Genomic DNA, 25,339 nt, shown 5'->3' with positions numbered 1-25,339 from the left:
GGTCCAAAGCTGCACCAGGGAAGGTTCATTAAGAAGCATTAAGAACATTAAGAAGCATTTCTTGATGAAGAGGGTGGCCAAACCCTGGATCAGTTCCTAGAGAGGCTGTCAGTACCTCCAGCCCACCAAGTGCTTACAAGGCCTTTGGGTAATGACCTTAACAACATGCCTCAGCTTTTGGTCAGTCCCATACTGGTCAGCCAGTTGGACTAGATGATCACTATAGATCCCTTCCAACAGAAATATTCTATTTCTGAACCTGTGTCCAAACAGACCTGACTTTCCATTAAGTTATGCCAGAAACAACATGTATGTATTTCAAAAACTTCGCATCTGCCTTAAGCATACAAATTATCAAAATCCTTCTCAAAATTCTGCTATATCAGCTCCTAAAGTATTTTTGCAGCAATGCATTGTTAACTTCCCTTATCCCTCTTTTTCCAGCATCAGGGACATGTCTCTGACATCTACCATGCTTTAACGCTGCTTCTCAGCAGAGAACTTTAAGTCAGAGCACAGAAAGGTCTTCACCAAAAATTTATGATGCAGCTTTATTGAACATATTTGCACAAAAAGCTGGAGGCAGGATCTGAAATGGCAGCAAGCCAAAATATGAAACACTGGATCAGCAAGTAGTTCAGTGACACCCTGGAAAAATGCCACATTCTCTGGCCATCAAACTGCCAAGTTCATGGGACCTTCATGGAGATGAATGTGTCTGATCATATACCTCAGAGCTGTTATTTCTAACAGTGAAGCACAACCTGCCTGGATCTGAAGACAGCCTGAAATAATATATCAAGTTCTGACCCTTTGGGAGCCTGTTCATCATTCTGGCAGTAGGAACCTCAGGAGAACAAACACAACTGTCAACATGGCACTCCAGTGTGAAGAGACAGCATTCCTTTCCTTTTAATCTCCTGGTGTTTTATGAGGAACAGCATGCTGTTTCAAGCAGAAAGAAATGAGGATGCAAGTTACTACCTACCCTTGCCAGTGGGTCAACATAGATTTTGGTGTAAAACAGCTGGTCATCATCATTGTCCTGCAGATTCCACTGCTGCACAATACGATTTATAGATGGAGCATAACCAATAAATCCTGCAACATCACACACACAGAGGTTATTTCCATGGAAAGCACTACCCTGCCAATGCTGTCCACCAATCAGGGACTTCATTCTGAGTGGTGCCAGTAAAGAAAAAGTGTGAAAATCATTCAACTTGACTCAAAATTCAGTTTTCTTCCTTAGGTATGTAACAGTTCTGTTTCAGAGAGTTAATAATGAATGACTCTTTTTACACTAATGGTATTTTTTTATACTTTTTATACTATTTTTTATTTTTATACTAATGGTATTTTAAGGGAAAAAAAAATAAATCCGATCTATCTAGGATGGACCTGAGAATGCCAAAGCATGATATCAGACAATCACTTTTCCCAAGAAGCCCATGTGTAGAAAACGTTTCATTTTCATCAATCACTTCTTACTGGCAGAGATGCCTGAATCTAACTCTGCCAGAAAGAAATACAATGAGAATTCAACTCAAAACCAATATACACCAAAATCAAAAAAGATAGGGCAGATAGGTGAGGGAAAGAAACAGGGACACTTCCAGATCTGCACGCTGCAGAAGGGTGCCCCAGAAATGACACACTCAATAGCTTCCACAGAGCACAGTATCTGTACCAGTGCATGTATTAATCAAGGGCAAAATTATTACCAAAGCTGGCATTTAAAGGAGGATTCCAGAATTAATCCATCGTTGGGATTAACAGGAGTAGCTCCCCCTTTTTTTGAAGGCCCTGTGTGAGCCCTGCTGAGAGGCCAGGCAGGGCTGCCAGCACATCCACCCCATGTGCAGAGATCTCCAGGCAGCAGGCAGGGAATGCTGTGACCAGGAAAAACTGTGCCTATAAATAGCACGTGCTGGTCTGCCAGGGCTTGTGCACTGCATTGTTTCTGCAGCAATGGGGTCATCCTTGCACAGCGTTTCTCTGCCATGCACACTTGCTTGCTAGGCCCTTACTGTATTTATCTGCTTTTTACAAGTTACTGCCAAACACACACACTGCAAATTTGAATGAAAACTATGCTTGAGCACAGAGCAGGAGCAATTCAAGCAGAGAGGGGAGGGGGAAGTCCTCAATTTTATACTTGGGGAATTCAGGGACAGTTCCACACACAACAAGCACACTGAACAGGTAACAGAGGTTGGTCATGTTCAAGTTCAAGTGTCTGAGGATCACACTTGCCTCCTGAGCTCAGGAATCGTTTCCCACTCTGGACAACAGGATACTTGTCAGCCAGCCTTTTATCTGGCCAAATTAGTCCATCTGCTGCAAACACCACTTTATGATTAGCTTCCTGAAATTTCTTCAGCAGTTCTTCAGGGCCTCCAGCAAAGATAACATCATAGCTTAAAAGTAAAGAAAATATATCCATTAGGTTGGTTTAATTTTAATGTTTCTGTGGTCAAAACAACAAGTCTTTGGACTATTCAAATTTTTAAAAATGGAACAGCCCTTCTATTCTTAGAAATGACTCAATGAAACCATATTTAACCACCATGTAAAAATTCTACACCTTTCTAGGAGAGAAACTTCAATCAATATTATTTATCCAAAGTAGTTTCCCTTTCTGCTTTTTAGTCTTTCACATTTTGGACATTCTTTTTTTTTTTCCACATTTTGTCTACCTGAAATCGATTTTCCTGTTTCAGGTATTTTGAGTAAAAAAAAAAAAAAAAAAAAAGTATTTTTTCCCCTTTAGAAAACTTCTTATGTTTTTAACAATTTAAAAAAGAAAAAACCAAAACCTTAACAGATGAAAGAGTGGAATGAAAGATGACTGGGAGAATCTAGATGATCTTGTTCCAAAACACAACAGCACTGACTCTTCTGAAAAGTCTTACCAAGAACGTAGTTAGATCTCAATGAGTCTAGTTGCCCATAGAAAGTGTATTGAATACTGACAATACATGGATTTCTCCTTCAACCTCTTTAATGTACTGAAGACTTAAAAGGCTCAAAGCATCACAATATCTATTTATTAAAAACTTCACCTGCCTTTGCACCTTAATCAGATTTAAGTCCCAATTCTGATTGAGGACAAAGACCTGAAGGTGGAGGGCTCATCTTTGGCTGCCACCCACAGCCAAAGGTCAACACTGTGCCAAGCCAGAGAGAAACCTGCCTGAGTTTGGCAGAAGTCCTGTAAGAATGGAATATCCCAAGCCTGGCTGTTTCTTGTGGCTGAACCATATCTAAATCAGTGCCTGGCAGGCACAGGGGGTTGGGAACACAACCCACCAGACCAAGCAAACAAACCAATCCCCCAGCATGGGCAGGGATGTCACACACCAGGCCAGTCTGCTCAAAGGCCAGTCCAACCCAGCCTGGAACCAGGAATCTGCCAGGGATTGGGCATCCACAGCTGCTCTGGGTGACCTGTGCCAGTGCCACCCACTCAAGGTTCTCTTCATACAGCATGAAGAATGACACAGTGAAACTGGAGTCACATCACAGATTAGTCTCTGGCTGAGGCAGCAAAATATTTTAATGGCAGCATCCCAGCCTTGAAGTTTCCCCATCTGAACGCAGGTATATTCTTATTCTATTCATGTACTTAGTGACTGAAAATCATCAAGCCCTGGTAATGGGCAAAGGAACAGTAGAGGTACCAAAAACCAAGGTCTAACCTTGACCAAGGTTTCTCTTGCAAAGCCATTGAGCTGGGCTAACTAGGACAGCAGTACCCCCACCTACAGTACACAGAACATTTTGCATTGCAATGTATTACCCAGCAATGCTGCCAACAGATCAACCATTACTGAAATATGGTACTCCTTTATTACAGCTCTGAAATTATTCAGGATGTCTTTTCTTTTAAGAGGATTTCATTAAATTGGCCTAAGAGAACTGAACAACAGCTGGCTTACAAATGTAAAAAAAAAAGGACTTTCACCACAAAGCAAAGTATGAACCCTGGAGAGGAAGTGTGTTATGTAGTCTATATAAGTAAGTGGTTTTCTGAAAACTCTGTTATGTTTTTCTGCAACTTTGGCAGAAGAACGCATGAAAGAAACTGTACATTTTGGACCTTCCCCAGTTTCACAAAAAAATGCCTGTTTCTGCCCAAATTTACAGGAATACACTTCACTCCCTTTTCCATTCAATTTCTGCAGCCCGACTCGATGCCAGGCTGAGCCTGCAGAACACACAAGGAACAGGAGACACGTTGAAGACAGACAAAAAGAGATCTGTCTGAGGCTTTAACTGAATAGCTTGTGGCAGGCTGTGCTTCTCCTCTATGATCAGGTTAGTGCTGCTGCTGCCATGACTTACAGCTGCAGGAAGGAACCAAACACCCTGAACATTGCTTCCAAGAACTGTCATTCTGTAAGAGAAAGCCAGAGCTCAGCAACATGCTGGGCCAGCCACAGGCTCTGCTTGTGAAAGGGATACGCTACTTAAATACAGCAGAGTTTATAATCCAAAGCCCAGTGCTGAGCTGCTAAACTGCAATGGATATTATACAGCAGCATTATTCCAGCATGAACCATTAATGGTCAAGGCCTTGTTTTGTCAAGAGGTGACAATGTCACCACACCTCTTCCTGGGCAGACCTCCTCCAGCCTTCCACCCTTGCTGCCAGTGTCCTCAGCAGCTCCCACTATCCTCTCCAGGCAAAAGGAAAACTTCTGAACAACTGTGAATGCATCACTTGAATTATTCACTGCTAGGTCAGATCATATTTGGCCTATGCAGACCTCACATCCTGCTGTAAGGGGAATTCACTTCAGGACTGCATCACTAAGACCATCACAAAACAGATCCCAGGACTGTCCTTGACAGTCTATACTGTTTTTTGGGGTGATGCAATGACTTACTTTAAGCAGGACTTCAAAATTTAACAGGGAAAAAAAAGTGTGGATACATCCAGGAAAGAGCAGGCTTCCTTGGCAACCAGGAAAAGCTCAGATACTCTTTTATTTATCCTTCGTAAATCCTTTCAATCAAGTAGAAAGCAAGCAGGGCAGGAAAAAAGAAAAAAAGAAAAAAAAACAAACCCAGAATGTTTCCACAACCTAATCCCATTTCCTGAAGCTCCCAGATGGCAGATGCTTGGGACTGGAATCCACCCATCCCTCCCCCTCTTTTGCAGCAGCACAGCATCCTGGCTATGCCCCCAGCACTCCCAGCAGCACAGGGAAGCAGCAGTGAACACTCAGGTGCTCTAGAACTGACCATGCCATTTTTGCACCCACAGCTTTCACAGTGAGAACATGTTGCTGTTGGAGCTGCAGGGCAGGAGCTCAAAACACAAGTGAGAATGGCTGTTAGTGACTGGCAATGTCAGCCATACAGCTGTTTTGTCATTTACACTGCATGTCCACCAGGATCACACCTCAACCATTCTGAGAGACACAGAAAATATAATTATCCCTTACTTTCTGATGAATGCAAAAAAAAAAAATACGGCAAAACAAACAACAAATTGAGAGGCTTCAAAATTCTTCCATGATACAAAGAGGTGTCTGTGGGAGTTCTGGATGAACAGGCACAGCACCAACCAATTTATCCAGTCTACATTGGCCATTAGCCAGTTCAATCTGAAATGGTCCAAAATAAACCAGTAGTTAGCTCGAGCAAAAACAAGCCTAATTTAAATAGTGTTCCATCTGCAGGCATTTTGCTATTTACACATAGGCACAAGCTGTCCACAGAAGTTCAAACTATTTCCACAATTCTGAGCCATATAACAAACTGTTCAAAAAAAAAAAAAAACAACAAGAAACGAAGTTTGTTAAGTAAACAGTTCCCTAGAAATTACTTGCCTAGTTACAGTAAGCAAACCAGATATTTCCTTTCCCCACCCCCAAGACTAATATTCCAAATGCTTCACAATGAATATAATAAAAAACACTTGAAGAAGAAAGGAAGTTCATGACATTTGTCTCTTCCAAACTTACTGCCACATTGATCAACGTTTAATTGCAAACCAGGATTTCTGGAAATGAAAAAGCTCATTAGAATTAAACTCAAATGCTAGAATCAGTGAACCGTTTTTTTTCTCTCCTATCTGTAATCAGTTCTACCAACTTTAAATAAATAAGAACTTGGGATTTCAGACCTCAGGAACTTGGGAGGCCTTAAATCCTGTGATTTTTCATGGGAACAAAGATTATAGCTTCTGCACTTCGACACACATGGTCCTCTGTACTCTCTCACCCGTGCCAGCAGACAGCCTGCCCCTCCAGAGAGTGAATTATGATGGAGAAATTTGATCTAGACCCCAATACTAAATCTGCATATTTTACCATACAGGAAGAAAATAGTTATGGATTAGAATAAGAAATTCAGAAACAAATTCAATCTACGCAGAAAACATTTGAGAAATGTTTGATTCATCTGAGCTTTACTACGGAACGAAATCTTTCAAATTAACCTTTAAGAAGTTTCAGTTCTTGTATGGTTAACAGGACACTATGAACAAACATACATATTTACTTTTAGAAAGATATTTGTTCCACTTAGCAAAGGCAAAATGGATCAAGTCAGTAAGAAATTCAAAAACTGAATGTGTACCTCCAAACTATGTTACTTTTACAGACCTAAGCAGAAGAGAAAATATTCAGCATAATAAACATTCCTTATAATGTTTATTTATAAATTACTGAAAATTTAGATTTTTTGCTTTCTAGGCATTTATTTACTCATTACAGGAGGTAAAATTGGAACAGAAAACTAAGTAACATATTTGAATTTGCTAACAGTTTAATAGGTTACACCAACTTTCCTGAAGCATTAGCTTCTGCAAAACAACAAATTAACTTTCCATAAAATGCCAGTGTCCAGCCACTTTGCCTTGTGATGGTGTCTGCTGTGCAAATCCTGCCAAGCTTGAAGAAGTGTCCCTAGCTTCCTTCAGCTGTCAAATATTAAATAAATAAAGCAGGCTAAAAGCCGATAGAGACTTCTGGAGCAGACATTCCAACACGACTGGGTAACAGCAGCAGGGTGAACTCACCCGTGACCCTTTCCCAGCCTGCACTCAGCCTGTCTGCAATTGCAGCTTCCTGTTCCTGACTCCAGACTTGGTCCCACACCTTCCTTGCAGGGATTACAGCAGAGCTGTGACCCTGCTCTGGTTAACAGGAGCATGGAAGAGCCTGGTGTCTGCTGTAAGATGGGTTCTGAGCTACTCTGGTCATGCTGCTGTCACAGGAGGAAAATCAGAGAACGGAAAAAGCAGAAGGAAGCAATGGAGAAAGTGTGATTTGAACGTGTTTGAGCTCAGTGTTTCCTGTGACAGGGAGAAACCTATGTGGCCTCCAGGGAGGGTGCTGAAGCATAGCTGTGCTATGAGCTATAATCTGGCACCTGCACAGTGCTGTCTCTCCATCCCTCCATCACACACAGAGCACAGGCACCAGTGTTCACTGACACCAAACCTCTCATTTCAGCTCTCCAACACGTAAAAGAAGTTCTGTTAAATACTTCCCTCAGGGACCCATTTTCCTGCTTCCTCCATATCACTGCTACTTCATGGAACAAGATTACACCTCTGGTCCCTATTGGCCACTTTATTTCTGGAGCTGCTTTTGCTCCCCCTCCCATCCACACTCGCAGCCACATCCTGCTCTCACTGCAGCTGAGCACGGAGAGGACAAATGCTTGCCTAAAAGCCTGTCAGCTCCCAGTAACATTTTTTCACTCCCTGGAGGCAGCAGAACTATGAACAACTCTTACATCTGTAAATCTGTTAAAAAGTAACAATTGCTCCAAAAGCAATCTACTATTTTTATGAATGAAGGAAAAAAAGACTCCAGCTCTCTCAAATAAAACAGCGAGGAACAAAAGCATCATGCGACTTTCAGCCTGCCACAGCAGCTACTTTTGCATGCCTACCCAGACTAAAATATAAAGACAAGAAGCCAGGTTTGCTCACCATTCCACAAACAGTACAACCAAGTCCTCCTGATCAGCATAGCTTTCAATGCCTTCTTTCAGCAGTCGAACTTTCTGCCCTCCACCAATAGAGTTGGGCAGCTCTCCACCTTTCCACTCTTCACCTTTTCCAAGAACCTGGAATAAATAAAAAAATAGCACATTTTGCTAGTACCCAAACCCATGAGGCCTTTTTAAAGCAGACCCTTATTGAAAACAGATGCTAAAGCAGAAGCAACACATTAAAGCATAGCAAGCCAGCACTTGCAGCATCTTAAGTTTTCCATGTCTGAAGCAGCATTCAGCACAATGACATCACTGCAAAAACATGAAAGAGACATTTCTTAACCAAATAAGAATTGAGCAATTATCTGCTACTGCCATTTACTCAAATGTGTCTCCTTCAGGGAAAAAAAAAAAAGCTAAGGATTGTTTCAAAGTTTGTATTAGAAAAACATTCTGAATGGAACCTTTGAACTTCAATAAAACCACTTAGGAACAGGAGGAACAAAAGACTTTAGTGGATCAGGGTATAACTAATTCAAACTATAAGCTTCAATCTTTTTGTACAAAAAGGGAATGATAGGTTTCCCAATAACCAGCTTGTTGCTAAAAATCAGCTAAACAAAAACCTCCTCCTCAGACAAGCACTACAGCAGATTACATGTCAAAAAAGGAAAGGAAAAAAAAAAAAGCTCTTTATATGTTTTGAACATAATGTTTTTGGAATGTATAAAGCCTGGAAGAACTACACTGCATGATGTTCTGGACAAATCTGCAAAGCTAAAAGATGTTTCCAGAGCTCAGGCTGCTCAGGTGCTTTAGTGCAGCTTTATCATTTTAGGAAATGTTCTCTCAGTCCTCCAAATTCGGTGGTAGAAGTCAAACTTCAGAGACCCAAAATATTTCCTATTTATAGTGCAGACACTGTGGTAAGTAAGCAGAAAAATTTCATAACAGCATCTGAATTCCTGGATTTTCTCTTGGCAGAAACAATTTGTGGGGAAAGTTTAGAAGATTAGTGCCCTCCCTTTTCCCCAAGGTCATGCAGAGGCCAGCCTAAGTACGTGACACATGGAGGCGTGGAGCAAGGCAAAAAAGGCTGGCAAGAATGACAGAAACACATTGTCCTCTCAGAAATTACAGGTTCCTGCGAAACACAGTGAAATGTTCAGTTGTGACTCTCCCTCCTTCCTTGCAGCAGTGATCCAGTCTTGCCTAAGGAAAGCGATTCAAAGCCCTTGAGTGCAGTACAGCTCCCAGAAGTGCTCATGCAAACAGAACCAGCAAAACAAGGCTGTGAGAAAACATGACAGAAGCTGTGAACGAGGAGGATGCTGACCAGCAGAGCTACAGATCTCCAAAGCAGCTCCTCCTTCCCATGGCTGTTCAGAGGGGCATCAGCAGGCAGGAAACAGGAGAGCAGCAAGTGCCCTGCCTGCCCCCAGCCCTGCAGCTCCTTCCCTCTGTCCCAGCACACAAGGAAGCTCAGGCAAGGTCAGCTACCATTTATTGTCCTGTTCTACAGCATGGACAGCACGGATATTTGGTACAGAACATACAATACCTTTACTGTGTAGTTGAAATGCTTTGCAGTTCGCATGAAACGGTGAAAGCCATCGGTTTCTTTAGTTGCTACAGTGAAGACTAGTAGTTTATCTGAGGAAGAAAAAAGAAAGAATATGTATTAATATGTTTTCATGGCACAGTTTATGACAAAAAATGCAATGAGCCACACTAGATCAGGTCCTTCATGACTTTCTGTATCTCATTCAAAGACAGGAGGCAAATACGCTATCACACAATATGTGTGAGACATTGCCAAACAACAACTGCTACAGACAAGGTGCTGCACTTAAAATTATATTCTGGTCCCCCAACAAACAGCATTTACTGCTTTTAAGTTTTTGGACAGAGACAAAGGAGCAAGGAGTTTGCCTGGTTGTATTTTTTGCTCAGAGCATATGCACATTACAGTACTGCTAATTTTGCCCTCTTACTGCACACAGGCAAGTGACCATGCAACCAATTTCCTCTTCACATTCCACAGCTTTTAACACAGTTCAAATGGGGTCATGAATTCACACTAAATAGCTTCCCAATTAACTGAACAACATTTAGAACCCCATGCAATATGCTACATAATCAAACTAAATAAGTTGAAGCTATGAGAAGGATACTACTCCTATCTAAAATCAAGTGCTTAATCAGACCAGCCTGTATGCACTCCCCAATTCAGCCCAAGTTCAAGCAACAGCTTCCCTGTAAACAGAGCCCACGAGATCAATCCTTACAATAAAATAAAATTAATCACCAATGATGAGTATTCCAGACACAGTGCCTGCTACTGCATTACTTTCCAAAAAAACATCCTCTGGATTTGTCTCCCTCAGTCCAATAAAATGTGCTAGAAGTGTCTGCTATGGAAAACATCCCTATTAACTCTTCAGCCTTGTCCACCCCCACAGGCTTAGCAGCCCTCAGCCAGCCAAGACATCATCCTAAATGTATTCAAATCATTCGCCACTTGCCATTTTGTTTTATGTGACACCAGCAAAAATTAACACAAAAGATTATGACCCACTTCCCACTTTGTAGAAGAAATGCACCCTGCAAGTTACTCATGCAATGCTCTGCAGCCAATACCAGGGTACTTGGAGTGTACTGCTGCTCAGTCAGGCAAAAATACCTGTTGGAGTACAGACATAGTTTGCAGGGAAACATAAAACCCCTTGTACTAATGAAACCCAAGTCTGTCTGAAGAAGCCACAGCAGACAAATTATGCAGGCTGGTCTCAGGAGGCACCCAGACTGCTTCCACTGAATACAGCTTAGACTCAGCCCTAGCCAACAGGTCACTTCCAGAACATCCTGCCAGGTCACACAGTGGCCTGGCTACTCCATCTCAACAGCAGCTGCACTGGTGTACATGAGGAACAGGGACAAGACAAATACATTTGATACTTCCTCTACTTTTTTTGGTGCTCCTTACTTAGGTGGTGTTTCCATAAATTCCAAAACACTTGATCTGCTTCGCGACCTTGCTCTTCCTTAGTCACTCCTAGAGCAACTGTAACCTTTAAGCAGTGACAGCACCTCATGCCCAGTACCTACACCAAAAACAATCTGTGCCTCCAGCAGCACTCCTACAGTTTTATCTGACACCGACCCTCAACTACAGACATTACTACCTGCCCTCCCTACCATGTGCAATTTTCTGGATTTCTCTCACATCCTGCTATTGCTTTTCTTTCTTTAATTGTGGGGGAGCAGGGGGCTGGGAGGCATGTCTGTGAACAGGGGGATAATCCTTTTCCTCAACAGTCCTGGAGGCAATTTGAACTGCTGGCTCTACTGAACCAGACTGACACTCCTGCAATACAATACACAACAAAGAAGAAACTGGAGATATTTTAAATGCTTCCATCAACTCAACTTGAACACACAAAAATTTTGGAAAGACAGATTTGGAAGATGAATTGTTCCACCTTTTTCCAAAACCCTAAAGTGCTAGCAGACTTTTGTAGGAAACAATCAGAAGAAAATCCCCCAAGTATATCTCAAAAGGACAAGAGGACCTCACAGTGCAATGAGTTCACACTGACTCACAGAGCAATAATGGTTCAATACCTTCAGAACAGTTTATTCCATAGGTCATTCAATTTCCAGTAATTTTACTGAAGTCACCACAAAATGAATAAAGAGCATGGTATCTTAGACTATGACTAAAACAGAACTGAAGACAGAGGACGGTTTTCCTCTATGAAAGAAATAATGACTATTTTTTTGGTCAAGCACTACATTTTCAAATTACAGGGAACTGGAAAAATCTGATCATACCAGATCTGCATCATCGAGCCACCTGAATCCATTATTAAAAGTTTCCTAGGTGACCAGATCACTGGCTATAACCATGGAATTTGGTTTGAAGTAGGCATATTTCACACCTACACATTGCTAAGAAATCCTAACAGCAAAGATTTCAAAAATTTGTACTTGACAACATGATGTAAATGACAAAATGTGGGCTGCATCGGATTCCTTCCACAGTTACTAAGTCAAAGAAAGTATTAAAGTAACATACAAGTACAGTTTGGCAAGAAAAAAATAATCTACTGTTCTTTATGGGATATTGTTACTCTCTTAATGGAATACACATTATTCATGTATTTCAAGATTCACTATGGAGTCTGGTATGTTACTTGACTTTTGTGGAACAGGAGGAAAGAGAATAATGTGCCAAATCATAAGGGATTTCAACCTGAGCTATACAAGATGAAGAAAGCTGAGCAGACAAATAATGCAGTTTATCTTGGTATGAAATGGCAAAAAAAGCTGTACTGCACAAACAGATAATGAAGCAATCTAAACAGGCTGCCTGAGTCATGTTTGCAAACAGCCACAGAACAAAAGAAGCTATTTTAAAGGTACTATTTATATTGGAAATGTTTTCTTTTTAACATACTTACCCATAGTCTTTTTTTTTTTAATTAGCGGTGAAGAAGTTTAAAAGGCTTTATTTCATGTCTTTGTTGCACCACTGACTTTAAGTGCAGGTGGTAGTCAAATAATTTTTAAGTGTAGCAGAAGTGTAATTATAGCATTTGAAGTCCCTTTAGAATTAGAGTTTCTTTATACATTACTTAGTCTTTGCTTCTTTGTTTTGCTTGTTTTGTGGGGTGGTTTGTTCTTTTTTTCTAAGTAAGCTGTGTCTGACCAAAGAGTAGACAAACATGGTTTTATTCTATATATAGTATGTATGGAGAGACAATGCAAAGTACATTAAAAGATAGTTACTTTGGCACATTACAGAGGGTATTATTGAGCAAATGAGGAAAGCAGAACCATTCTCCTCTAGGTAATAAAAAATATTAATCTAATGCCTGTATGTTGCTGTGATTATATTTCGCTGTGACAACTTGGACAGTTTCACTGGCAGACTTCCACTAAATGTAGCATGGGAGATATTTGTCTCTTCCAGTGGAAGTGAGTGAGGAGAATTCTTCTGATCCCTAAATACTTCTGCTAATTTCTTTTTAACTATTTAAACTTCATTCACTTTGAAAAATCCATTCCTTGCTCACTACATTTAGGTACAACAGCCTCCTGGAACACTTGTCCCATTTGTGTTTAGCAGCATGAATCCAAAGGGATTTTCACAGTCTCACAGGAGTGTCAATGTGCAAGTACTGCACTCTCAAGGCAGTAAGTTTATCCAAGCGCCGTTTCCATTTCAGGATGTGCTCAGCTATTTCAGCTGCTGCCACAGTGTCCCTGCTGTGCAGAGCAGCTTTGGCCCCAGGACAAGCCCTGTGGGTGCAGAGGTTCAGGGCTGCAGCAGAGCCCTCCCTGCACAGAGGCTGAGAGAGTGCCCAGAGCAGCATCCCTGTCCTGGCTCCAGCTGTGCCATGAAGATCCAGGCAGAGCAGTGGAAAGATGTCTGCAATCACTGAGACCCCAAGCTACCACTGTGGCCCAGAGCACTGCAAAAACGCCACAAGGAACTCCAGCTGCAGCAGGACACTGTTCCTGCTTCACCATCCCCTCCACAAAGCCCTGCCCTCCATCGAAGTGTCCACCCTAAGGAGCTCTGCTGGGTGACCTTACACACAGGCTTGAGCTCTGCAGTCCAGCCCTGACTATCCCACATGCACAAGGGGACAAATTCACAATCTTGGAACTGTCTTCCAAAAAGAACAGCATCCACAAGGTGCAAACTCACAGGAAGCCAAGGCAGAGCAGGTGGTGGCACTCCTCCCTCTCGCAGGGTGCTGAGATGCCGCAGAGGGCACAGGCTGCTGGCTCCCCTGCACACAGCCCAGCCTGCCAGAGGCACCTTGGCACTCACTGCAGGGGACTGCTGAGCTTGGCATTCATTTCCACAAGTCAGTTTGTGTGAAAAGGAAATGTAAAACCTATACTGAAGTTCAACAGGAAGGCATGAAAAAAATTCTCCCAAGAGGTCCACGCCAGGTATGTGTTCAGTTACTAGGATGAAATTGTGTCAGACAGATTTCTGATACTTACACCCACAAAACAGCTGTTCTCTTTTGAAAACAAGCCTGAGAGGGCACACGTTTAGCCAAGAAAAGTATATCCAGTGACAAACAGAATTCATTTTTACATGCAAATTAGAAACCCTCTAGCACATAAGTTGTAAAAGACAACAACACTGCACATGGAGCACATTGGGAAATTCAGTGAAAGTTTATCAAAACAACTCACTCCCCCAGTCTTTTTTTTTTTTTTTTTTTTTTGCTGCTACCTTCAGGGATGGGACTGCATCATAAATATTTATTTCCAGAAAGAAGATCAATAAGCCAGAGCCTTTGCCTTCAGTGAATTGCCTGGCAAGGTCTCAGGCAGGAATGGCCGTGGCAGGACTGCTTGAAGCAGCGTGACCTTTCTCCTTGTATCCTGGCAAAGAAGCATGCAAAGAACTACAGTCATTCCTCACACGCCCACATGGTTCTTATTTATCTTGAATGAACACTCTCAGAGATTACTACATAATTTCTACCAGGGGTTGTGGGCACTACTACAGTAGCTTCAGAGCAGCCAGCACTGAGGATATTGCTCACAGCCACACGGAAGCTGACATTTAGCCCTTGGATTCAAGTACTACAGACTTCTCTGGAGTAGAAGAGAGCCAGAAGATCAAAGGACATCTGTTCGTGGTACCACATTATGACATTAAAATCTATCTCTATCTTTAAAATAGTGGCTTATAATGGTAAACAAATGATGTTTGGTACTTGTAATACATTTTTATCCATATTCCAGTGTCTACATAGAACAGTCCACTTTCCTGTTTGCAGATTACATCCCACCCAGAGCTGCTCAACAAAGCAATGATTGCTCATTTGATGGAATCATTGATACACAAAGTTATTACAATATACAAAATAAATCAACAGCAAGCTAATAAACAAGTTGCTAGAGATCACAGAAAAAGCCTGGAAACTAGAAGGATACCAGGAATACCTCTGTGGATGTAAAGGAAAAAAAAATGCACACACACTGGCAAAGAAAAGTCATGTAGTACTAAAGCATGGGCTGGAGAGATACCTGGAAGAGAAGACAGATTAAAGAGATACCTGGAAGGAGCACATGGATGCAACCAAGCCCATTGATTAAGCTGTGTAATTGTCTACTATGTCTTCTGCATCTATGGTAATATGGGAAACCAACAGGATATAGTTTCCCACAAAAACAAACAAGAAAAAGAAAAAAAACAGAAAGAAGAAAAACCCAAACAAATTCCAAGCAAAGCCCAGATTTGATTTAGCATGCCTTGACACCCCACAGGAGCATGCTTCTCTATCACTGGAGAAATGCACTAAAGCTCAATACAACTGAGAAAGTGTTTTCAGCCTGGACTCCTCTTGTCAAAGAGCACAAAAACCAATTCTTCCATAGGCTTTCAAGACAAGCTGAAGCTCTGCAGATAACTAGAGAGTCATCAGTGGTGCCAACAGCAACTTCCCTATTTATATGGACTCTGACTGTATGTTCAAAATCCAAAGAACCATTAAGACAACTAAAATATCAAAGAGCACTTTCAAAACCCAGATCTTTTAGGACAACACAATCTTCCACTTATCTCTCACAAAGGCAATATTAGACTCCTCGAAATTTGGATTTTCTGCTATGAATAGGAGTTATTGCCTAAACTTAAGATTCTGTGTCAAATAAAATATTTGAAAATCCACATACCCTGAGAAGATGTCAAACATCTGGAGATGGGAAAAACCCATCATATACAATGTAACCATGATTATAGTTATACCTACAGACATACACTTGGTTAATGTAATCCAGCAGCAAACAAAGATCTTAAGTACACAAGAAGAAAAACACCAGCTTTAAACATATATATATGTATATACACATCCAGTGTGAGGTTATGATGTACATATGGTCAAATAAAGCATTAAGTCAACAGAAAAGTTCCTGGTCAAATAAAACTTTTGGCATAAAGAGAGAAAAGACAGAGCCATCCGGCAGCTGTTTATTTTCCCCCTAGGATTCTTTAGAAACACAACAATGTGCTGAAATAGCAAACATGGTCATCTTCTTTTCTCAGGAAATAAATGTGCATTACACTGCAGGAGGGAAAGATGACTGGGGCATAAAACAATACTACTTCATACTTGGGAGTCCTGAAGTTTTTTTAATCTGATTTTTACATAATACAGTCATCTTCCGCTCTGCACTGCTGCATGCCTCCTCTCATCCCAGACCTCACTGCTTCCCAGAGAAGCAGACTGGTATCAAAGTGCCACTAACCATAGCCATGATCACATCATAAGATAGATTCTCTGCAGTTCAATAGCATGGTTTGATTGATGCTAAAAACTCTCCTTGGATGGGAAACAAAATATGCTTGAAAAACTCATGAAAGATCAGAAGGTGATAGAATTTAAAATAAAAGATGCAATTAGAATCAACAGATAGCATTTAAGAGCAGCCATGGATTGCCAAACACATAGTACATACTGATTTTCTCTACCAATACAATTCTTGTGTGAGAGAGATGGTTTTCTAAGAATCAATGCCTTTAAAAGCCACTATTTGAAGCAGATCTTCCTGTACAGATCTCTTCTGAAAGTTTGATCTGTTTTTCTCTGTTTGACAAACCTCCCTTTAACCACTGCACTTCAATACGTACATGTCTTACTGCAAAATACAGGGAGTAACACAAACATTATTTACGTAATTTCCGAAAACTTACGCGATTCTTCTTGGCCAGCTACTAACAGATTTGTAGAAATCTTACTTTTGATACTCTAAAGTTATTGCAGAACTAATACAGGTAGACAGCTATTGCCTCAGCTACCACCTGATTTTATATTGGTTCAACCTGCAGAAAAAAAAAAAATTATTCTGCCTTGAAGCTGTTGCAAACACTTTATAACCACAATTGGCACTTATGGTTATCAGGATCACTCAATGCATGGGCTGTCCATGGATAATCCTTCCCATGCTCTTCCCCGTTATTTGTAAACCTTGCTGAAGTTACAGAGCAATAGCTACTGCTATCAAACCTGCCAACACTCTCCCAAGCCAGGGAACAGACCTAATAAAGGCAGGAAGCTTTCAGGAGCTCTCTAGGGAAAGAAATACAAAAGGTATCACTTCCCACTTTCAGTTACTTTCAAACAGCTGGTACTGTTGAAACTTCCTCAGCCACGTACATGCTCCCTGCTACAGGGTTCTGCCTCTTCTCATGTGTTCCAAAGGAAAGAAGCTGAGTTAGCAGAAACACATCCTAACACTAAGCAAGAGCTGCTCTGAATTTTCTCACAGTACAGAATCTATGTTAGATTAGCACTAGCTAACACAGCCTCTGGACAGAACACTAAAATTCTTTTTTTTTGCCAACAAACTGAAATTCCCTCAGGCTTTAATTCACAGCATGCAGTGGTGTGAACAGGCATTTCCCTCTTCCATGCAGACTGACTCAAATGGCAAGTGTGCTGAGCTGCTGCTCACTGCTGTCTTTTATCACATTGTTTCTGATGTCACACTGGTACAGCATCTAAAACAGTTACATTGAAATGATCAAATGTTGGATAGAGCCAGTTCAAAACCAATGAAATAAAAACTCCTGACCCACAGACTACATATGTTTATCCACACCTGCACACACTTTCAAAGATTAGCAGTTACTCCCAATATACAACTCATTTCAGGAAACATTTGAAAGCCAATTATGTCTCAGCCCTTAACTTACTTTCTTTTAATTTAGTAGTATTGAGCATACAGTCAACAAGAGCTCATTAAGAGCTATATGTGCACTCATCAATCACGCACGTCAGCCTGAGTGCAGTGCTGGCCAGTGCTCAGGTCTGTACTCTAATGCCATATTTCCTTGTTTTGATAGTTGAACAAAGCCAAATACAAGCAGCGGTAAAGTGTTTTTCCATCAGCTTCAGAGGACTTGGATGAGACCCTATGTACTGAGCCAGTTATTCTGTAGTAAAGCAAAGATAAGACATGTTTCTTAGTTCCCTAACTAAGAAAAAAATTAAAATCGACTGTTTGTAAATGACATCATTGCCTTGCATGAAGGAACTCCTAGCTGCCTAACTTCCTGACAAGTGGGGAACAGATCAAGTTACAGCTGTTTATTGGTGCCCAGATAGAAATCAAACCACAAAAATCTTGAGAGTGGAGAGGATGGAGCCATGGCACAGGCAGTGTCTCGCTTGAACGCACAGCTTGGACAGCCCTGCTATAAACTGTCATCGGGGCTGTGCAGCTGAGAGCAGCACACAATTACCATCAGCTGCCTAAGTGAGAAAGTTTACTCAGCTTCTGCCTCTCTGCAGCCTTGCCCTCTCTTGTCTCTCTCATAAATATGTATCTGGAGAAGAGCATGCTTCTTCTTGGGCTGTTGTTTAACAAATCCAGCTGTTCAAACAGAAGCGGTCACACACAGCACCAGGCACTGTTAAAGTCCATTTTTTGACAGCTAATCAATCCACCAATGAAACTCAGCAGTTAATATTTTTGATAATGGTTTCTCCTTAGACTAGTCTTAAAAAAAAAAAAAAAAGAGAGAAATTGAAGCTGGAACTGGGGCCATCCTGCAGCCCCCCAGCTGTCCTTCGTGCCTGCCCTGTGGCTCATGCTGTAAGCAGATGCTACCACCCGGATCAGTGGGTTCATTTGAAAAAGCTGCCCTACAGCTGGCCCTGTGTCCAAACACTGGACATGTAAAATTCTTCACGCAAACACAAGTGACACTACCCCAGAAATAAAAAAAAGACCCATACTTTCCAAAGTTCCCCTTTCTGTGTGAACAAGAAATTTAAACTCCACACTTGTGCCCTGTCCTGTACAACTCAGTCCTTCAAATCATGAAACAAAAACTTCTGTCTTTTTGTGACAAGACACCATGACCTACAATGTATGATGTATTTTTAAAGATGCTTTTAACATCATACATTTCACCCAGAAGCTTCAGGCATTAAAGTTATGGGCCTGGTTCTGATCCAACACATATACAGTGGCTTTACAGTGACATAAAATGGAATTAAATAAACTGCTTACAAAGACACCGTATTAAAGTTTAATGTGAACTAAAAACCTAAATTATCTATTTTTACTGTTTTTGAAAAAAAGGTAAAGAAATTAAAAGAGCAATGCTATCAGATGTTGACTAGTTTATGCACAGCTGATTGCAGCAAGAATGGGCTCATTCAGCACACTAACACAGACCCACAGGTACAGAATTAATTCTCAGAGTAATGGCACTTAAAAAAATGCTAAACAAAAATAGGCTTGTCATTTGTCTTTGTTTCCTTTCAGTTTGTTTGCATTAATTACAAATACTGCAGTCTTAAAAACATACTTGCTCTTTCATTACAAGAATAGATACCTGGGAAACAACTGCAACTTTATGTGCATAGTTTCCTTATCACCACTATAATATGTATTTTTAAAACTGAATTGGCCTTAAGGAAACAATCTAGAAACAGTTCTGCTAATCCTAAAGCTACTTGTGGTGTCAGGCTGTGCTTGCAAACATGTATTCCTTGATAGTTAAGTGTCGTTTATTCTCTAGAGCTATGACATTACCACACGAGACACAAACCTGCCACTAATCCATTTGGGCAAGTCATGTTTTGTGCTGCTACTGCTTAAATTAAGAGAGATCAAAAACACTCTTCACTTTCCAACTTGTTTGTAACTGATCCCTCAAAAACTATAAAAAAAATTAACATTATAAGTGAAAACTAAAATGCCCTTACTGCAACCATACTTACTCCCCATGACAAGGGAACTCACTTGAGCAGCATGTCAAGTAATTTGTAATTCAGACTGGCAGCTCTACACAAATGGAAAAATACTGCTTTTGGTTAAACAGTGTAATAGTGCTAATTCAACAGATAAACACTTCCCCATTAAAAGACAAAGTCACTTGTGCTTAAGGAAGCAGCAGTGAGGAAAAAAGCTAAAAACTTGCACATAAACAATGATTCTCTAGATTATGCCACCAAGCTAAAGAAAACCCTGAGAAATAATGCTAGTTTAGATCCTTGACAGAAATATATTTCACACAAATCCCCCCTGGCTCAGATAAACACAGTGGTCATTCCACTGTGCGTTTTCACTGCAATTTACAGCATCCAACATTGATGATAAAGGTCACAACTGTTTTACTTCTCCTTGCTTTAATTAGAAATGCATATTACAGTCAAAGCTACAGTAAACCCACTGTATGTCATAGAGTAATGTCACATCCAACCCTGCATTGTACTTCCACAGCTTAATTATTCCCTCCACCTATGGAAAGAAAGAAAAGCCTGACAAAACACATCTAGAATTTTTATTTTTTTCATTTTGCCACAGAGCCCGGCATTGTACAGCCTCTAAATCAAGTGCTGCTCAGAATTCAGACTGCAAACCTTGGGTGTCTTCAAGGATGACTATTTTCCAGGGAAATATACAACTTTTCCAGGGAAAGCACAACTTTGATGCTCTGCACCTCTACAGCAATGTTTGCTTACTTTCAACCAACTTCCAAGCACTCACACCCTCAGTACACACTGTTTCATTTGTCATTCACTATTTATTTCAAAGCTGGAGGCTAAAGATATCTCCAAGAGTAGGTAATTCCCATCCAAGTGCTGCACACTGATGGTACATGCATGATGTGCACACACATAGCCCAAGTGCTCTCTCCTGCAGGGTCAGCTCTGGGTTCATCACACTCAGCTTTTACCCTTCTCCTCTAAGACGCAGGTGGCAGCTTTTTCATACAGTCCTCAAAAATAGGGCACAAAGCTCCCAAGAGATCCAGAGGAGGTTTTTCCAAACCCAGGTTTATGTACAGTGTTAGGTACTGTGGTGACAAGAGGGGACAGAGGTACCAGCAGCAAAGAGGCAAGAGACAGAAAACTGGGCAGAGAGATGGAGGCAGGCACAGAGTGCTGTGCTTCCAGCATCCCCTCCACCATGCATGCAGAGTCTGTCAGTACTCCTAATAAGTATGTCAGGATGGTTGAATGACTAAATTTTCTTGTTTGGGCACCACAGGCAACCCAGAAGGAAAGGCCTATTGATCGCCGTCACTCAGACCATTTAGGCTGAGCCCAAATTAACAGAAATGGCAGCAGACATGCTGTATCTCAAAGCAATCCTTGCAGAGCTAGCCCAGCCAGCAATGACTGCTTGAAGCATCTGTGACCAGCACATTGGGGACACTGGGGTGGAGGACAGCCCAGCAGCTTGGAGCACTGCACAGCCAGCAGAGCACCACAGCTCCCAGTACAGCTGCTCTGGAAAGCCACCCACGCTGCTGGGGCCTCCCAGCCACCCTTCCCACCCTGCAGCACACACGGACAGCAGCAAACCATGGGGCTCACCTCACACCCTGCCTGACGGCACCATTCCAACCTGGGCAGCTCTGGCCAAGTCCCCACAGCCGCCCTGGGGAACAGACTGAAAGGCTGAAAAGTCATTTCCCATGCAAGCAGCTGATTGCTAAAACACCCTAGGTGAGAACATCATTTCCATCTGCTGCCAAGAGTGTCTGCCTCTCACACAATGACAAATGTCACTTCAACTGACTTTCCGTGTGTCACAATAAGCAATCCGCAAGCAGCAAATGGACTGCAATGGAAATATTTCAGCGCTGATGTTTTAACACAGAAACTTTTGCATCTTCACCACACAGGAGCCAGTGTTCCAGAGCTCAACAGTGCTCTTCTCTGTGACTGCCTGAAACATAAACCTGCGGCCAAGCAAGGAGCGCAGAGGGATTTCTGCAAACACAGTCTGCCACAGGGCTGCACTGATTGCTCCCTGTAGCCAGGCTGCAACAGGCAGCTCTCCTGCCATTACTTTTCCAAGGCTTTCTGAGTAAAGTCTTGTTAAGAAATAAAGATGCAGCTCAGCAGTCAGTTCCAGACAGTCTTGTTAAGAGTTTTTTGTCTCAAGTAAGCAACACTAATGGACCGCGTTAAAAACTGACACGTAAATTGTGTCTTCCCCTGCTGATTTACACCACATTGTATGAAGTATCAAGAGACCAGAAATTAAAAAACAGATTTCTAGAAATAGAGGCACCATAAGGTCTGCCCCTCTTCAAGTAATACAGCATAGACTCGGGGAAGACATTTAAGGGTTAAAACTGGTTAAAACAGCAGGCAGTGTCTGAGGTCAAGAAACTACTCTCAGAGTGGTCTCAGTACACTAGAGATTTCTACAATTCAGGATACTCATGTCTAAATTCAAAAGAATTAAGGTCCTCCTGTGTGAACATCTATATATAAAACTATCAGTGCTTTCTTGCACTGTAATTTGTGTAGCACCATTTTTATTATTGATATAGACAGAGCAGTCTATTTTTGGGTTGCTGAATCATACAGTGCTGTCTGGAATAGGGACTGTGCTTTGCACACAGTTGAAAAGCAGCAGGATTAAAGAAAGATCCTTACCATGCCAGCTATTAGTTTACACCAAGAGCCCACATTTCAAGTTCACAGTTAAAAAAACCCATTGTTTGCATAGATAGATGTGTTTGTGAAAACAACTGCTTGCCATAACTGATTTCCAGAGAAATTTGACATAACAATCTCACCGCCCTGAAAACAGGATACAGGAGCTCAACTTTTTACTCAGAACTGTCCCTGGGGGTGCAATGCACTCTGAGGGGCAGCAAAGGCTGAAGGATAACACTCACACCCCACCAACACACAGCAACCACACCAGAGCCTTCAGAGAAATCCTCTGAACGACCACAAGTAGCAAAGTATTAAGAAAACTGGAAATTAGAAGTTCATTGAGTGGAGTCTGGTATTCTTCAACACAATTTTTTAAAAATTATCTTAACTTTTTACACTACTTATCACCCAAATCAGTAGTTTTCATATCAAAGTTAGAACCTGCTGACAAAACTTGCTGCTCAAACAAAGAATCCTCCTTGTGCACCCAAGAAGAAAATTAGGCTAGACATTAAAAATAACTTGATTACACGCTTAAGAAAACAAGCCAAGAAATGAAACTATTTTGGATTTCATGTGGTAATAATCTAGTGGGATGAAATACCTTTGTACGTCTAGAATAGAAATCAGAAGTACAGACTCTAAACAGTATTAGAGAAAAAAGATTTTTTTGGCATATTGTTGGACATACACGTGCTTGGACACCTCTCTCTAAGGGAATTTCCTGTATACATTTCTTATTTTAATGCTGAAGATAAAAATTCTTTCTACCTCCTGGTTCTTTGAAGCAAAAGCCACTAGAGAGCATGAGTGAAAGGCAAGGAGGCTCTGCGGGACGGGAAGGGGCATTGGAGAGTCCAGCTGACTTTTGCACTAAGTAGGAAACCTCAGCAGTGGTTGCTCAAGTCCAGAGAAGCAGTGACTGATGTTATTGCTTTTCCCAGCACTGGAAAAATATGTTCATCAACACCTTGTCTCGCGGAGACGGAAGGAAAAGGGAGGGGAGCGGGCAACGAGACATTTCAGGAGTCTCAAGTCCCTTTAAGGAATCATTTTTCTTTCCCTTTATTTTCCTCCCCCCGCAGTGGGATTAGGCATCTGTGAACTCCTGTGCGGGTTAGGACACTTTCAGCCGAGCGGTTCCTCCGGCGGCAAGCTGCGGAGCGCTGCCCGGCCGGCGCCGCAACCCCTTCCTTCCCCAGCGCCGCTCCGCGCTACCGTGCGGGGCAGGGGCGGGCCGGGGGGAGACAGACAGACAGACAGATAGATAGATAACCCGGCCAAGCGGCGGGTCCCAGCGCTCCCTTCCCGGCGGATGTTGCCGAGCCGGCAGACACAAAGCGGCCGATGCCGCCCGGCCAGCAGCGCATCCCCGCCGCCGCGCACACCTCCCGCGGGCACGGCCGCCGCATCCCATCCCATCCCAGCCCAGCCCATCCCATCCCATCCCCGCTCCGCGCTCACCTGCGGGGCCGTGGCGCCGCTCCGCTGCCGCCCGCAGCGCCAGGGCCAGCAGCGACAGCAGCGGCAGCCACCGGGCGCAGCTCCACGCCATCTTCGCCCTCCGCACCGCCGGCCTGCCCGCGCCGACAGCCCCCGGCAGCGGGGAAAGGGGCGGCCGTGCACAGCGAGAGGGGAGAAGGGAGAGGGGCGCCTGGGCAGCGCGGCCGCCGGACAGCGCTCCTCCTCCTCCCAAGCGGCGGGCAGAGCCGCGGGCGCGCCCCCCGCGCCGGGCTTTATAGGCGGAGGGACGGAGCAGGGCGGGCCGGCGCTGCGAGGGCACCGGCGGCGCAACAGGAGCGGCTGCGGGCGCACGGTGCCGCCGGGGAGGGGCGAGCGGCCAAGCAGCCCAGCAGCCCAGCAGCCCAGCGGCCAAGCCCCGCCTCGGCCAGCCGCGGGTGCGGCGCTGCACAGGCGCGGCTGCGGGGGGAGCGGCTCGGCAGCGCTGTGCTCTCGTCCGTCCGTGAGAGCCGCGCTGGTGTCAGCGCTAACGAGTCTTCCTGCCCCGCCGGACACTTGCCCAATGCTTTCATTGGCCATTCTGGCCCGATAAACGTCTTCCCAAAAATGTGGTTTTGCTCGGGAGGTTGTGAGCACCTGAAGTCGCTGCTCCGTGAGCTAATGAAACGACGCGACCCTCTGCCTGCGTGCCCTGATGGCATCGGGAGCGCACTGCCCGTCCGCTCTGCTCGAGGACACGCTGTCAAGCACTCCATCACCTCAGCGTTCAGCCGACTCGGTTCGTTTGTCGAATCAAAACACACGAGATTACTACATTTTTAACAATAAAGAGTAGCCCGAAAAATCGCTGAAGGCAAGCACAGTGATGATAAAGGAGGCATACTGACCCACCTTCACGCCTTTTCTTATTGTGATACAAAGTATATTAAAATAATACCATAAATGTTTAAAAGTGACATAAAATTATAAAAGCAGATGTCAACTTATTGGGATCATTGTGGATTTATACCTTGGAAATATTATTTGAAGACCAAAGGCATAATCCAAAACAAAAATTAGTGGTGAAAGTAAGATTCATGTATTTGAGATCCGTGTATATAACCATCAAATAGACACCTCATTTTTTATCCTAAATGTCTCTATGGGCTTAACAGATGTTCTGTTCTGGAGCCACAGAGAAGCAAAAAAAGGGGGAAAGAAAGGAAAAACTTGACCTGGTCTACTACAGATCTAAGAATTGTGTGCTGTTCTTTGGAACCCAGAGCAGAAGTCAGAGCCTGCATTATGCTCCCAGATGGTTTTATGGTTAATTGGGAGAGCTCATTCTTTCTGGATCAGACAGCACACACAGCAGGGATGGAGAGCAAACCAAATAAAAGACTGGGTCCTTGGTCTGAAGGAGCTCCTGCAACATAGAGGCCCATGAAAGCAGCAGTTGAGAACTAAAAATGTAATCATGCACTTGATGG

At 42.8% G+C, this 25,339-nt stretch overlaps 1 protein-coding gene across 1 annotated transcript in view; it reads right to left on the bottom strand.

The window, feature by feature from the left end:
• Window positions 1-24,217, bottom strand: part of PLOD2 (procollagen-lysine,2-oxoglutarate 5-dioxygenase 2) — a 48,463-nt gene extending 24,246 nt beyond the window's left edge. The window contains exons 1-5 of the mRNA XM_085069495.1: window positions 23,874-24,217; window positions 9,521-9,612; window positions 7,955-8,091; window positions 2,257-2,420; window positions 989-1,101 (exon numbers count right to left, since the gene is read on the bottom strand). Of these exons, the coding sequence (XP_084925621.1) occupies window positions 989-1,101; window positions 2,257-2,420; window positions 7,955-8,091; window positions 9,521-9,612; window positions 23,874-23,964 (597 nt within the window). The 5' untranslated portion in view covers window positions 23,965-24,217. The remainder of the gene's footprint in view (window positions 1-988; window positions 1,102-2,256; window positions 2,421-7,954; window positions 8,092-9,520; window positions 9,613-23,873) is intronic.
• Between the last annotated feature and the right edge of the window lie 1,122 nt (window positions 24,218-25,339).

The sequence above is a fragment of the Lichenostomus cassidix genome, chromosome 9 (genome assembly GCF_008360975.1).
Source record: "Lichenostomus cassidix isolate B80296 chromosome 9, HeHo_3.0, whole genome shotgun sequence".
Classification (NCBI taxonomy): Eukaryota; Metazoa; Chordata; class Aves; order Passeriformes; family Meliphagidae; genus Lichenostomus; species Lichenostomus cassidix.
Note: the sequence above shows the minus strand (reverse complement) of the source record. Positions and strands in the feature narration are given on the sequence as shown.